This window comes from Morone saxatilis, unplaced genomic scaffold (assembly GCF_004916995.1).
Source record: "Morone saxatilis isolate NCDOM2014 unplaced genomic scaffold, NCSU_SB_2.0 Contig17, whole genome shotgun sequence".
Classification (NCBI taxonomy): Eukaryota; Metazoa; Chordata; class Actinopteri; family Moronidae; genus Morone; species Morone saxatilis.
In genome coordinates, this window is record NW_023339729.1 from 20,853,815 (window position 1) to 20,869,518 (window position 15,704).

A 15,704-nucleotide genomic window follows, 5' to 3' on the forward strand; every position below is an offset into this window, starting at 1 on the left:
AGAGAGAGAGAGAGGGAGAGGGCCCCTGCAGCTACACTGAAGCTTTAATCTGATTAATGCGGTTGATTTGTAGATAATGCACTGTAGGAGGCATTTATTGTCACGAGTATTTTAATAAATTCTGACATAAATGTGGATGTTTTTAAAAATTAATATCTTTAAATACACAGCTATACGTATTTAAAAACAAATAGGATCGTTTCGTGGAGCGTTAAACTGCACCGACTGTATGCACTGAACAGGCAGCCACCTGTGGGTCAGCAGCCCTCTGTGGCCAACATGAAGGAACGAGAATTGGTTCAAATGTTACTGTTTATTATTATTTTGAAATCAGAGCAGTTATAATGTTTGAGAGCCGTTTACCATGAGAATAGTGCTGCAGGCATAAAAAGGACGATCGTTGCTAATGGGAAGGCCTAAACCATGTGACAGTGTGATCATTTATTTATTATAAAAACACTGAGTTTCTTAGAAAGAAATTAAACACTGTTATTGCGTTAGACTTACTTTACAAAATATTAATCGAGAAAAAAAGTCGTGTTTATATCAAATCCCAAAAATATTAAAAAGAAAAAAAAATCAATTCAAACAGCCACACTAACTTCAGCCACAGACTGACGACAACTTTTAGAAACACTAACAGTATTTATTTATTTTTTTGCTCATGAATACTAATAATACACTTGTAGATACCAAAACGTATGCGTCAGTCAGTATTTAGCATTATACCAGCACTAGGGCAAATTCCGAGCATGGCTTCAATAAGTGACAATCTGAGACGTGATCAATGGAGCTGGAGTCTCTTACCTTTGGATCGATGGCCTTGAAGCCCGGCTCGTCCTCGTCCACCTCGAAGTAGAGCTCGCAGGCGGTGATGGACAGGGTGCCTTTCACCACCACGGCCGGAGCCACCAGCTGAGCACTGGTGCTTAAGTTTACTGGGCCTGCAGGAAGAGACACATGCCGGGTCACAACGAGCAGGGTGTCCCCCCTCTCTTCTCCCAAAGTGCTGGCTTTTTCAAATAGTCACCGACGGTAAAAAAAAAATAAAAATAAAAATAAAAATAAAAAAGGTAAACTTTTTAAAAACTCAACAAGGGATTTGTGAGCTGATGGTGAATGTGAGAAACACACCGCAGAGGCCTTCAAACCTGGTGGTTAATTAATAAGGAAAGGTGAAGATAAACAGGCAGCAGATAACGAGAATGTGTCTTTTTTTATATTTGAGCCTGTTTATCCCTTACATTTTCTTTATATACAACAATTCTGCACAAGAGTTGCAGTTTATTAAAATGACCAAGCTAAAGGCTGCGGCTGCTTCAAACACTGTCTCTAGTTTTCCGCCTATAATTGGTAATCAGGAATCAATCGATGAGTTCAAGATAAAGTAAGAACAACTGCACTGCCCACTATATGATATATGCGTATAGATCGCAAAATAAAATGTAAACAATAAATAAATAAATAGCATCCTAAAACTCGCACTAAAATAAAATAAAAACAAGTGTAAAACTTTCAGACATAATTGTCAAAAAATCGACTGTCAGTCAGGATCCATTGATTGCGGCCGGTTGGGTGAAGCTCTGTTTAATCTCTCATCAATCTTAATTTATGCCAGTATGACAATGAGAGCCCGGCTCAGGGGAGCTGTGGGTGGAGGCTCTGCCCGGCTCGGCACATGTGAGCCATTGTATTTGCAGATGTGCGCTGCGGAGAAAAGGAGCCTCGGAGCCCGGCTTGATTTCCCAGAGCACCCTCACAACTCATGCAAACGGATGGAATAAACAGATATATATTCATTCCTCTGCCTCTCGCGAACCCCGTGAGTACTGACATGTTATCCGTGGGTTGAAATAACATATATTTTTTATTTTTTTGTTCCATTCAGTCAAAGACATTCAATTACACCTGAAGCAGACAGCTGCTTAAGGGGAGAAGCTGAACCCTCTCGCAGTATACACATCACTTTATTAGACAGGATTCATCGTTTAATCCTATTGTCGTCCAGTTGCGTTATTTTAATAGCACTCTGAGCCCCCATTAATGCAGCTTAGTCTGGTGAGCGCTGTCGCTGCGCATAAAAATGCGGATTACACTGCAATCCGATTAGCGGACTATATGATATTTAATTAAGATTATTTAAATAACAGATGTATCAAAAGCGACAAAGGACTGACAACTCTGTGAGTTGGATTCAATTTAATACAAGGCTGTGCATGGGCTCATGCAAGGGGGAGGTTTTATTAAGGCAATGCTGCTTTTCTTGAAATCAGATAATGTCCCATTTCAGGGTAAACAGTATCCTGGGATAAACTCGGCTACTGCAGGATAAAAAATGTTTAGAGAGTTGCTACTCAGGCCTGTGTGTATGTTTGTGAAGCAAGACCTCCAGTGGCAGACAGCAAACTGCAGATACTTTTCATGCAGCACACTCTCCTATTGGTGCCATAATGAAAGAGTTGTCCAGAGGTCTAATGCTGGGTAAGGCTTTTATTAAAAGCCTGTTTTCCTTATACATGCATAAGGAGTCTGCACTTTAAAAAAAAATTCATGCTAAAAATATCTGGAAAAAAAAATACAGTGATATCAAAGCAGCAGTAGCATTTGGGAAAATCAGTGAATTCCCATGATGGGAGATACGGATGTCAGTGCATAAGAACAAGTTATAGCACACTAATAAACAGTGGAATTGTGTGTGTGTGTGTGTGTGTGTAGGATATTATAAGTTATATAAAAATTACAGTGACATTATTTCTTTATTTTGTCTGGGCTGCAGGATAAACAGCAGGACTGAGAGGGGTGAGAGTGACAGCGGTATGAGGGGTGAAGAGGATGAGCCGTTTCTTTACCTGTTAAGTTCTCCAGGTCCTTCTCCTCTAAGGATGACAGCGTGTCATCGTCTCCGTCAAGTAATGTCTCACTCTCAGAGTTTTGATTTCCCAAAGCCTGACTCCTGATGGACTGCTTGCCTTTGAGAACATCCTCCTCGGACGCTGGAGGGGGGAAAAGGGGCTTTTTATTTTAACTTTACAGGCATTGCAGTTTTAAAAAGGTCATATACAGTGTCATGCATGGAGGTATATTTATTTCATATGGTATTGTAGGTAACACAATAAACACGTTTAACTTTATTTCAGTACAGAGTTGGATAGCTTTCAAAGTTTCAATGATCACATGTTTGAGCAGATTTTATTTTTAACTGAAACCTGACTCCGACATCCTTTCTCTGTAAAAAAAAACAACAACAATTCAACAATTATAAGTGACGATTACAAACAGTAAAAAACGACAATGGAAAAGTTATTTTTGCTACACATCACAGACTGACTAATAAACAGTTGTTGTGCTCTAATATGAGCTATCAGCCCCCCCCCCCCGCCTCAGTTTAACAGCTATAGCTAAGAGTGGTGTTGTGGTCCGCTCAAATCAGTGCAGAGCTACATGCCGGCAGACAAACCGAAAACAGCGAACACAATGAGAGACAAACTTTATACATAATCTTAACCCTGAATGCATTTCGCACTTAAACGCATGAAAACAAACACTATGCATGCAAATATTATTCAAACACATATAAACAAAATGAGGGTTGCACTCTGCCCATTTTGATTTCAACTGAACATGACATGAGGTTCTAAATGGATTATTTAAGAAAAATGGTAATCTGCAAACATTTACAGAGCCCTGCATTCCCCAGTGGTGCATGGTAAGGATCCACAGACAGTCTGCAGTACAAAGACCGGCTGGCGAGTCTTCCCTCTTTGTAAACATAGCTGGCAATATAGTGAGAGCTTTCGCTGCTTCTGTGCGTGTTTTCTAATCCAACATTCTGGTAAGAGCAACACAGTTTTAATCCGGTGAGAAGCTGAACGCATACCTAGTGTTTTTTTTTATTTTTATCCTCACCTGAGGGGAGATCAATTGCACTTCCTAAAAATGCACAGCCGCGTCATGTGGCTTTATACTTTGAAACTGCTACACGAGCTGGGATAAAAAATCTCTTGTCATGGAAAATATGCAGCTCACTGATATTTAGAATGGTCTTCCTGTAATTAAGCCTCCCTGGAGGATTCTTTAGTTAGCAGCACTGAAATTACTACCAGCTCCTCTAATACGTACCACATGCCATTGTATTCACACCAAGCAAGTGGACAGGGGACTTATCACGAGCTTAAAAAACAGATGGATTTGAACTTCTTTACATTTCACCGTAAACATCCTCAGCAGTTCTCACCCCAGCAACAGAAGTAACATTTAGCATCGAGCCTCACGAATACACAGTCTGATGCAATACATGACTGGTCTGATCTTAAACCATGCTCCTTCTCTTACTCTCAAGCACAAGTTATTAATAGTTCCTATGTACAATATGCACTCAAGTTAGAGCGACAAAAATAATGAGCAGTCAGCATAATGTTTGGCTCCATGAGAATAACAAGAAACGCTATTTTGACCAGAGTCTTGTCACTTATCACCAGGAAAAAGAAATGTGCACAGAAGTGACAGGCTACATGCTAACTTCTCACTCTCTGTTCCTGAAGCTGATACGGTTTATTTTTTCTTCTTTTAATTTGAAAACTCTCTCACTTTTGGTGGTGTGTGTGTGTGTGTGGAATCATAGTAGAGTACAAACTTGTATCAGTTGAACTAATATCAAAGAGTGTGAGTGTAAAATATGTTAGTAAAATTAACTGAAGTGTTAATACTTAATAGCAAAGACATTAAAAAAATGCATAAAACATTTAGACGTGAACTCACAACAATCATTGACTTTTTAAAATGTAGGGTGTCATTTAAATTGAATATAATTTAAATTCAAAATGATTACAATGATAAACAATCTGTGCAAAGAGCTGGCGTGCCACATCAACAAAAAAAAAATAAAATCTACACTTCAATCTCATCACTCATCACACAGGGGGCAGAAACGTGCATAAATCCCAACAGGTTATACTTTTTTCCAAGACCCCATTTCCCGACTGAGAGGTTCAACTACCTGCTTATACAACTCAAGGCATGCATGGTCACAGCAATTAAATTGTCAAAATTAACAAATTTGTTTTTAACGGGAGCGTAGCCAAGAGTGTGGTCATGAGGCGAGTATTGATTACCAGAACAGAGACATTAGTCTTCAGGTATTTACTCTGCCACCTCTGGTACACGGGCCCTGGACCAGACCAAATCAATCCCCAGAAAAGATGGTTCTTTCCAGCCATAAATACATAACAGTCTACTGAAGCCCACTGGCAGCCACAAACTCTCCTGTGGAAATCATCTTGGCGCAGTATGAATGATAACAGTTGTCCATATCCTTAACGCAGAAATGCACATTTCTCTCCATGTTTAAAAAGGAAGAGGCATACATTTCCCTCGTCTTAAAAAAGGAAAAATAAAACTTTGGAACTATACATCACTCGGTTAAAAATGTTAAATATTTTCCGTTGCTTCTAATTTTATGATCATGCCTGAGATTTGAAAAGTGCAGCCACAAGTAGCTAGAAAATTAGGGTAAATTCAGGCTTGATCTCATACTAAATATTTTCTTAGGGAGTGAGACTGCATTTTCTCCTCTGCATCTGATGAATATAATTACAGCCAGATATGACCTTTGTGCTCTGTTTGAAAACTCAGCCCTGCATTCTCATCTTGAGCTGCACTTCCGTAACAAATGTCGGGTCGACTAAAACAAGACGAAAGGTTACATCAGAAAATGGATGCCGTCAGGCCTCAATGTCAAAGAGTTATTTTAATGATATATTCCCATACTTCAGCCAGGCAGTATACTCTCTTGAGGTAGCATACCCTTGCCACAACTGCCTGCTGGCTATTTTTACACAGACTTGACTTTGAAACCAAATGTTGTTTGCAGGAATTTGACTTTTTTTCTACCAGTGATGAATATGTGCAACTCATAAGCTGAAATTGTTTTGAATAAAATTGAATATCAGACCAAATACCTGAATAACCTGCTCACCAAACGCCTTCAACACATTTTCATCAGCTAAAAAGTAGTCAGTGACTGACCATAAGTGATGTGTCTGTTCTCTGTCATGAACTAGCTGAAGGGAAAACGAGTACGAATTAAGATGAAAACAAAGTGAGATTCAGAGGCTTGCTGCAGAAGAACAGCGACCAGCTGGACTCCGGCCCCGGTCTCCAGCTGCCGCCACACTGCAGCCATTACTGCAGACCAGAAGTCTCCCAGGATACTGGGATCCCCAACACTTATTGCTTTTAGATCACATTCTTATTGACTCCTGTCACACCTGCCATTTGTCTTTGGGAATGATGTCACATTTAAGGGGACTTTTGCAGGTGACACACTGAGGACATTTTCGGTCCAGAAATGGCCGTTTATTGGTGAGAGTAATTGATTGAGCTGGTAAATGTGGACCCAGCATGACGATGATTGCAAACCCTTGTGTGTGCTGGACCTTTGGAGAAATGAGGGATTACATGCGCTCTAGGAGAGAAATGCGACTCCTGGTGTTAATGCAGTGACATGTGTCATTTAGATATTGTGGTTATAAGTGACTGCTGGGAATGTGAAGCTGTTCTCAGACGAGGTTTATTGAAAATCGACACCTGTCTTTATAGAGAAGTGCACAGAAACAATGAGAAATTGATCTGACATATTCCAATTTCACCAATTTCACCAATTTCACATATTCCATTTCACTAGCGTAATATTTAACCTGAGAGACCAATAAAATGTATTACTGTCTAACAATATAAGACATTAAATTTCATCATAATTATACACCCAAAATACATTTCATTTTGACTACAAGCGGGATATATTTTAATGTTTTCCTCTGATCTTGCAAATTATCCTGCGAAGGAATGAATCAAAGGCATGAATCCCCAAATGACCCCTCATTCAAACACAAAAACCTCAATAAGGGAAAAAATAGGAAGAGGGAGCATGAATGTTACTTACCACTAATATCAGCCACTGCATTGCAGCAAAGAAAAGAGAGTGAAAAATATTCATGTTTCATCTCACTCATAGCACTCAGTTCAAAACTGAATTTCTGAGTAACGCTCAGGTTGATTATTAGTCCAGCTTTGCATAATGTGTGGCAGGGTATGAAATTACCTTTGTGAAATTCAAATGAGGGTGCTATTTTACTGTGTCTTGTGGTACAATAAATCTTTTATTGCAACGGGAAGACTAATTTTTATTACCGTGTACCTGGTGCTACCACCAAGTGAGTAAGAAAGGGAGTGCAAACAACAGGCGGGGACCTGGTGGATGGGACTGACCGTGTTCGGCCGCGGCTTTGAGAATAGCCTCTGAGTGAGTGGATCCGGAGGGGTTCCTGATGAATCGACGTCGCCGCCTTAAATCGTCCTCCCAGTAGTCCAGGCGCCAGAACTCCCTCGGCCGGCTGCAACGAGACAGAGGTAGCACATGTGTTAGCAATTACCAGCCAGCGTGGTATAGCAGCCCAGCATTAGCACTCGGTCCGAGCAAGCATACATAAAGCCAGCATTGTGTTTGGTGGGGGTTTTTTTACCCTCCAAATCACTCTTTAAAAACATTCACTTAGACACAAGCTTGGACCCCAAATCACTGTATCTCTGTCCTTGACAATGACAGTATCTCCATCTCAGAGGATAAGGTGTTCCTTTTGTGTTTCTTTTTCCTTCTCTTTCTCTCTTTGAGAGGGTGAACTGAGCACTAAGTACATCACAGTGGAATGAGCAAATGACAGCTTGATCATTTTCCACACACTTTTGTGGCACGTGCTTCCATTCTAGGCTCATTTCAAGCCCAGCAGGATACCTCTTGTCAGGACTCATGGCTAGCAGGATAAGGAGAAGGCTATTACAAACACATAGGACGGGGTAGATAGCATTACCAATATTAATCAATGTCTGCAGCACCCATTTTTCTTTCCAATTTACATCTCCCTCTACCAGACCCGGTCAGTAAATCATCTTGCTCCAAAGGAAAAGAAAGTGTTAACTTTTAATGAGGAGTCACTGCCACCTAGCATTGTGCATGTACACAGTGTACCTGTCTATAATGAAGTATCACTTCTAATTTTTCAAAGTGATTTAATTTAAATATAATCTAAAATATTCATTACCCATAGCTTGGAGGATCAAAAAAGTGTAAGAAAATCATTTTTCTCATTACATAAGGCTTTTCGTTTTTCCCAGTTTAGGGGTTTTTAATTTGAAGAACTTTTTAGTACACAACAAAGCTGTTCATGTGTCAATTCGTCAGCACGGAAACTCGCCTTTTTAAGTGTAAAAACAGCTCATGTGTTAATGATTAACAACTCAGGTGGGAAGGGAAAAACAACACGCACTTGGGTTTTCAGTAAGACTAAATCCTGACTGTCTGACTCAAGTCAAATAGTCATTTTACTGGTTACTTAATGTTCTCGTGAGAAAAACACTTTAAAAGGAAATAAGAAAATCCTAGACTAGGCCTGTCCGGGACTTAGTTTTGTTGGTTTTTGTTCGCCATTACATACGTTCCTAAAACCCACTGCAACAATTTACCATGGTTCGTGAAATAATGTAAATGTCTTTAATTCTGCTATGCTGCATGGAAAGTGAAAATAAGACCAGCAGGATCTACGCTCTCATGAAACATACAGTAAATTTAGATATGTGCTACCTACTAAACATGTGGTTGTAAAATGGTTTTCTATTCCACAGATAAACCTTTTTTTTATGATTAAAATCAGAGGAAAAGAGAAAAAAGAAAGAAAAGTGTCACAAGAAAAGACAAAAATAACAAAATATTTCTAAAATAACAACCAAACCATGACCAGGTTATTCATAAGTAGCTGCAGTGTATCCTGTGAAGGTGTAGGAAGACACAGTTTATGGTTTCAGTGGCATAAGCTATGACGGGAGAACCCCAGCATACTTTATGGGATCTACTCTTGAACGCTGCTCTGGCCGGGGGCTCCTCACAAATCTTCAGTCCAACACCAATGATCACACAGGGGCCTCTAAAAGGGAAAGGAGCTTTACGCAAGAAAATAAATACAATTTCCAAGCGGGTCCTTTAAAACCCTCTATGTCCTGGGTAATGAAAACCACTGATTATCTGGACAAAAAACAGAAAATCAGTCTCAAAAGGCTGGATGAAGAGTGGAGAGTGGCTGCTGCTCACATCTTAAGTCTGGATGTAAAGCACTCTGCAGAGTGCATTTAATTCAGTGCATAGAAGAGTGCAACTACAATATGAGGAGATGTTTGTGAAATTTTGAAAATGGCATAAATGGGAATATAGGTACATTCAGAGCAGTGAATTGAGAGAGAGAGAGAGAGTGAGTGTGTGTGTGTGTGTGTATGTGTGCAGAAAGCAAGTTGGGAAGACACAAGGGACTTAGGGTCTGTGCAGGACCAGATTTCTCGCCAGTGACAAAGCCCCTGCTCCATGTTTGCATGTGATAGTCTCTGAACGCAAATGGCCACTTCATCATCCTGCCTGCAATGGTATTCATCTATGGAAATAATTATCAAGGTTGTGCATGGCACACAGCTCCGAATCAGGACGCACTCGTCTCTCATCTCATGGCAGAGGGGGGGTCTGTCCGACTCACACAATACACATTAATCCATCAGGGGGGAGCCATTGGCTGGAGTAATTAGTCACGGCATGGGGGGACCACCTCTGCCAGTCATATTCATCCAGTGCACCATGAGCAGGCGACAATGGAAGTCCTAATGATGGGGTGCTAGAAGAGGTGGACGCACGATGAAAGATACCTCGTCATCAATCCCCAATGAGAGCGCTGCCGTAACAAGAATGGAGATGTACAGCGCCACGCAACCCCCATACCACACACTGAGCGTGTTTCCACAAAGATGATAAATTATTCAGGGCTCATCCATCCTCCTAGGGCATCCTTGGCAGAATTTACTGAAGCACCATTCTTCAAAATAACAACAATTAAAATAACAAAGGGCCAGCGTTGTGCTGTGGCTCACGCCAACCACTTGTGTAATTAGTAATTAGTTCGGTCATAAAAGGTGTCTGGAAGGCCCGCTCGTTAAGCCTGAAGTGACTGTTGTCTGATGATGAAAGTGGGGGAGAGACAATCTGACAGAAGGACTGAGGGTCCTTTTAAAATCTGAGCAAAACTTAAACATATATTACTGCGAGCCTTACATGTGCAAGCTCTGGGTTTGTGTGTATTAAGGAGAATTTGTTGAGCCTTTAATGCAGACCACATTGGCTACTGATGAAACAGGGTCCGGAAGAGTTTTATGTGAGGTAGTAAATAGTAATTACCCTTTTTTTTTCTCTCTCTATCTTTTGGATGCTCTTCAGGACTGTGGAGTAGTAAATTTGAGGAAGTTTACCAACACAGAGGACGAATGGGGGAGCTCAAGTTTCTCCTTTTATACGGCCCTGATGCTCTTTCTCCCTAATCACTTAACAAAACAGTTATGCCTTCAATTTAATAAACTCAACACAAACCATCAACGCGCTGCAAGGAGATATTTTACTGGTGGGCTGTTTAAGATTTCAATTGCGCTACTAAATTGTCCATTTACATCCAAACAGAGCGGGCGTCCAAGTAGATCTGGCATGGTTAGGTGACATACAAAATAAATGGTTTAATTGTGAGGAGTGTTCAGTATGAGAGCTGGTTCACGATTAATGAAATGCTTATTTGGAGAGAACAGCATTTAGAAAAGTGGAGGGCCAAGTGAACTACATTAACTATGTCCTCTACAATAAACTATTCCCTGACACATGGGTGTTTTTCACCCAAATAACAAGCAAGAACCATATTTATTTACAAGTATGTGGAAATGCCAGTATGATAGAGCTGATAACTGAAATCCCATTATTTGTAGATGACTAGTGTTTTTAAAGCAATAGTCCATATAGGGTCTAATACCAACAGCCCCAATATTGTTACAATTTCAACCACATTTTAATAAAATTAATATATATATATTTCTTTTTTATACACTAGTCTTTATAATCTTTACTTTCCTTTGTTGTATTTACTATTACAGTTTCCTGCTGCACCAACCCAATTTCCCTAGGGAAGTATTAAGGTTTAATCTTACCCTAAATATAATACTAATCTAGCATTATAAAACCCTAAAATAAACAATCCCAATGCACTTCACCTCTATTAATCATCATATTATTTGGATTAGTGACTTTAGAAGTAGTTATATACGAGGGCTACCACTGCTTATCATTATCAAACGGACGGTTTGAAAATATTAATGAGGACTGCTTTTTCCATGGCACAGTTGTTAGTTTGCTGACAAGGACAAATTATTGCCATCCATCAAGATTCAACAGACAGGACTGTCCAGACCGAATCCTCACAGGTTTTTTTCACCATTTTCAGTTTTAAAAGTTTATTTGTTTTATAACAGACATCACAAACTGCTATTAGAAGAGAACCAATTTATGTCCTTATTATTATTTTTTATTTTAATTAACCTTTCTTGCTAAAGGTAGAATTTACTTTGGGTGAACAGGGAGAAGTAAAGAAAATATTACTGTTGTTGCACGGGTTTATCTTCAAAGCATTTGATATTATGTAAATAATAATATGACCTTTATCATAGCAAGCAGGACATGCAGAGTGAATATGCTTTCATATATCACTACAAGCGACTGCACTTTGGCACAAACAGTCATTCATAACCTTTCTGCTAAATTAATTTGGGTACAGTCAATGAGACCTGCATATGCAGAAGAGATTTCTCTCCTTGCTTATTTTATATTAATGCAAGTTCCCATTGGCAGCCCTCAAATTGCTCAAACATTGCTGCTATCCCCAAGATCATTTTGCTTTGATTTGCATAAACCATGTGTTTAGAAGAAACGGGAGAGCAGGAATAGATTGAGGATTTGTCATGTTGAGGACTGGTTGCTTGAGCACTGGCTCTTTGTCAAACGGTGGCAGCGATGGCTTCGATGGTATCTCCAGACTCAAATTAAAATGAAACAGGACCAAATACCTTCCCACTGAAATTGTTTGGCATGATTAAGTCTTGCCGGAGTGATTTTCTACATGTGCATTAATGCTTACCCTTCCTACTCCAATGAGGTTTACAGGAGACCATCTACATGTGTGTATGTTAATTCACCTCAGCTAATGTTATTTACAAGAGGTAATGTTAGGGTCACAGACCCGCCAACATTTCCATCTTATTTGCTTAAATGACAGTCCACATGTAATTTTGCCCAACCTTATTATTAATCACAGAATCAAGTCATTTAATTTGTCTATTTTAAATATAAATCTAAATACTGTGCAATAACTGATTTAACACTACATCATATAGGTGAGGAAAAATAAGTAAAAATACATATCTAATAAAAGAGTATACACTGGATTAGAGAGGAAAAAAATAAAAATAAAAATCTTCGCTTACATATGAGCCAAGGTATTCACTCACACTGAAACAAAGTCCATGTACATTTACATCCTTTGCTTTTATCACTCATTATCAACTCCCCTTTCACTGAGTTTGCTATAAACACACACAAGAGTGCACACACTCATTACCAAGACAACATAAGCACCCACCACTCCTCCCAATTAACTCCAATTTATCCAAGAGCTTTCAAAAGGAGATCTGAAAAAAGAGGAATTGATACTGCATCTCTGCAACATCACCGGCTTGCGAGGATCAAAGTACTCCCATGGGTGGGAGGCAAAAGGCTTCAGACTCCCCACAATGCAGTGCAGCCAAATGAAATAATGCAAATCGAGCCCTAATTACCACCAGCTTAGTGTGCAGCTTCCAATTAGCAGCAATTACACTCAGTGTAAATTCACAGACAAAAAGCCAGACAATTACGCACTAATTATATCAGATTTCATGGGAGGTAAAAGGAAAAGTGTTGTGTTTATTAAAGGTAGTAAATATTGACCGAAGACAGGAATGTTGTGAAAAAGCTTTTTCCAATCAAATGAAAAATGCTGCAGGACTTTTACTTGATTTTATTGTTTAATTAAAAAAATAGCTTCACGGTTTACCATATTAAAATTATCTAAGCATCAACTACATAATAAATAATGTATACCGACTTCCACTGCTACGTTGCTGAAGTGGTACCATCTGTATTTTTGATGAAGAGTCACATTTTTCCTGTGATTTTGACAACATGTATTTAAGGCCATTTATCACCACTACTGCGAGGTAATGAGGGCATCCACTGGACCGGGGTTGCATAATTCTGCCATTACTGGCCCATTGTAATAATCTTCTGACCTCTAGCTTTCAGAGCTGATCTTGAATGGTGTGACAAATCTGAACACATACCCAACGTTTCCAACACCCCCACGAAAAGAAAAACACAGTGCAGAAGAAGCTGAAGGTCAGCTGAGATTAGGCGTCTGTGGAGTTTTTTTCTCTTAAAAGTTTACATTTTTCATACAAACATGAGGCCATGTTAAACCTTACACCTCCAACGCAAAAAACTGTGAAAGGTCTCAAATAAAAACTCAGAAAATACTTATCATGAAACATACAATTTTAAACTTTTTAAAAAGAGAATCATAGATTTCAGTTTAGTTTGTGATTTTTAAAACTACATAAAATTTTAAAAAATACGTGATCTTGCTTGTATGCTGATGAATTTGCAGATAGTTTACTAAACAATAAACAAATCAGCATTGTCCCCCCTCTCGAACTCTCTTGTTTCCTGCTTCAGTGTGATGCAGGACTACAAGGCTCTGCAATCTCATCTAGCAAGCCTGTCTGCTATTCATGAGCACCTCCTCCCCTCCCTCTCCATCATGCAGCCGTGCCCATTATACCACACTTATGGCAGTGTACGTGCCTGTGTGTGTGTGTCTGTGTCAAGTGCAGCAATTCCGTCGCAAGGTGATTGAAACGATCACATAAACAGAGTCTGACTAACTATAATGGACATGTAGTTATCTTTTCATTCAAGCTTCAACCTTGTTTCAAAAAACACAAAGCATCACCCCAGATAAAACTCTCATGAATTTTAAATTAAAAAAAGATGTCAGTGATTTATTATGTTGTTCATATCGGAAGTTTTGTATAGTTTAATATTGCTTCACGTCTGACATTATGCGGGACCGCAGAGCCAGAAGTTTAGCTTGAAGATACTGGTTTATACTGCTCATAATTTAATTATACTTTCTATAGAAATAAGCCCACATACAGCATAAAACATAGTGGAGGGATTATTTTTGTTCCAATTCTGTTACCAAAATCTTTCCTCCACTGGGTATATTAGAATTTTTTATGAGTTGCAACAAGCTATATCACAAAGAGAATTAATACAATGCTCTATGTGTCCCTCCATCTATTACCAATATCTTAGGGATGGGGATGTAATGTAAATAAGTAGCAAAAATACAAGCTGAAGATCTATGAGTTAAGGATGCTCCTCAGTCTTTCACTCCCTATAGTGAGGACATTGGTTTATTATGTGTTTTTTTCCTGCTTTGGTCGCACAAGAAATGCTGGATTCTAAAGATAAAGGCGATTTTTTTGGCAAATGGTGAAAGTAGCAAAATAAATGACCTGCTGGTCCCATGGTGTAATTACAGTGGCTGGAAGCATACCAATCTATCACGAGGAAGGGGGGTTGGGGGTGGCTGACACGCTGCAAAGGGGTTAGTCAAAGGAGATAGCCTTTGACTAACTACTGGCCCTGGACAATCGATACTGTGCTGATATTGCATCCAGGCAGAAAGGAGAAAAAAGCCCTAAAAACTTCCCAAATGGTTTTTCATTCAGATATTGATCAGCACCCTTTTATCATGACCTTGCTCCACCAAGGCCGTATACTTTCTTAAGGGTATATGAAACTCATAAATCTGAGAGTTGCTACAGAGTCACACTGGGCTGTGAGCAGCGAGGCAGAGAGGCAGCGAGGCAGGGAGGCAGGGAGGCAGGGAAGTAGGAGGGTGTAATTGGTCTTACTGGGATGGCGGGCTTCTTTCATACTTCATAACAAGGATTCCATTACATTTCCGAGCTGCCAGGAAGAGGACGGACAAAACTGATGGTAAAAAAAAAAAAAAAGGGTAGAAGAGGATCTAGAGGATGTAAATGGGTTAGGGTAAATTGGTTAAATTGAGGAGCTCTTGTCGATTTTCACCTCGAGTTTCACGACTGTGCATATGTAATATATTTTACAAGCGGGGATGCTTGTGCCCCAGAGGGTTCATCTGGAGCTTCTATGGAAAGTTTTTAGAGCCAATTTGAAAAAAATAAAAATGTATCTTAAAAATCATAATAAAACACACAAATAATGCCATCACAACAATTATTCCAGGATCACTGTTTTGTACCGTAACAAGAGCCACTATTAAACAATAAAATGTGACCATTACCATCCAGTTTAAAATCAATTTAAATGAAATTATTTGCAACAAGACAAGTGGTATCAAAACTAAATGTATAAATTATAAATCATTCCTACAATAATGATTAAAATCACCAGTTTTAACTTAACCACTTGCCTTTTTGTTGTCATTTTAAATGATCCACTGAGCGTAATTTTTTCAGTCTCGGTCTACAGTGCAACACTTAACCATGCTAACATATGGACATCATCAGCTGTTAATATGTTCCGCCATGACACTTTGTTACTATTCCTTACAGCCCCAGCCACTGTACTGTATATACAGTCGAGGTAAATGTTATCATTAAGGCTATATTCTAATTCATATCCATGAGCCAGACTGCACGGTAGGGCCTTCGTGGCA

The 15,704-nt window shown here is 39.3% G+C and overlaps 1 protein-coding gene across 1 annotated transcript in view; it reads right to left on the bottom strand.

Moving 5' to 3' along the window:
* Positions 1–15,704, bottom strand: part of lrba (LPS responsive beige-like anchor protein) — a gene marked incomplete at its 5' end in the record, with an annotated part of 190,396 nt that overhangs the window by 80,981 nt on the left and 93,711 nt on the right. The window contains 3 exon segments of the mRNA XM_035660012.1: positions 808–944; positions 2,850–2,993; positions 7,267–7,391. Of these exon segments, the coding sequence (XP_035515905.1) occupies positions 808–944; positions 2,850–2,993; positions 7,267–7,391 (406 nt within the window).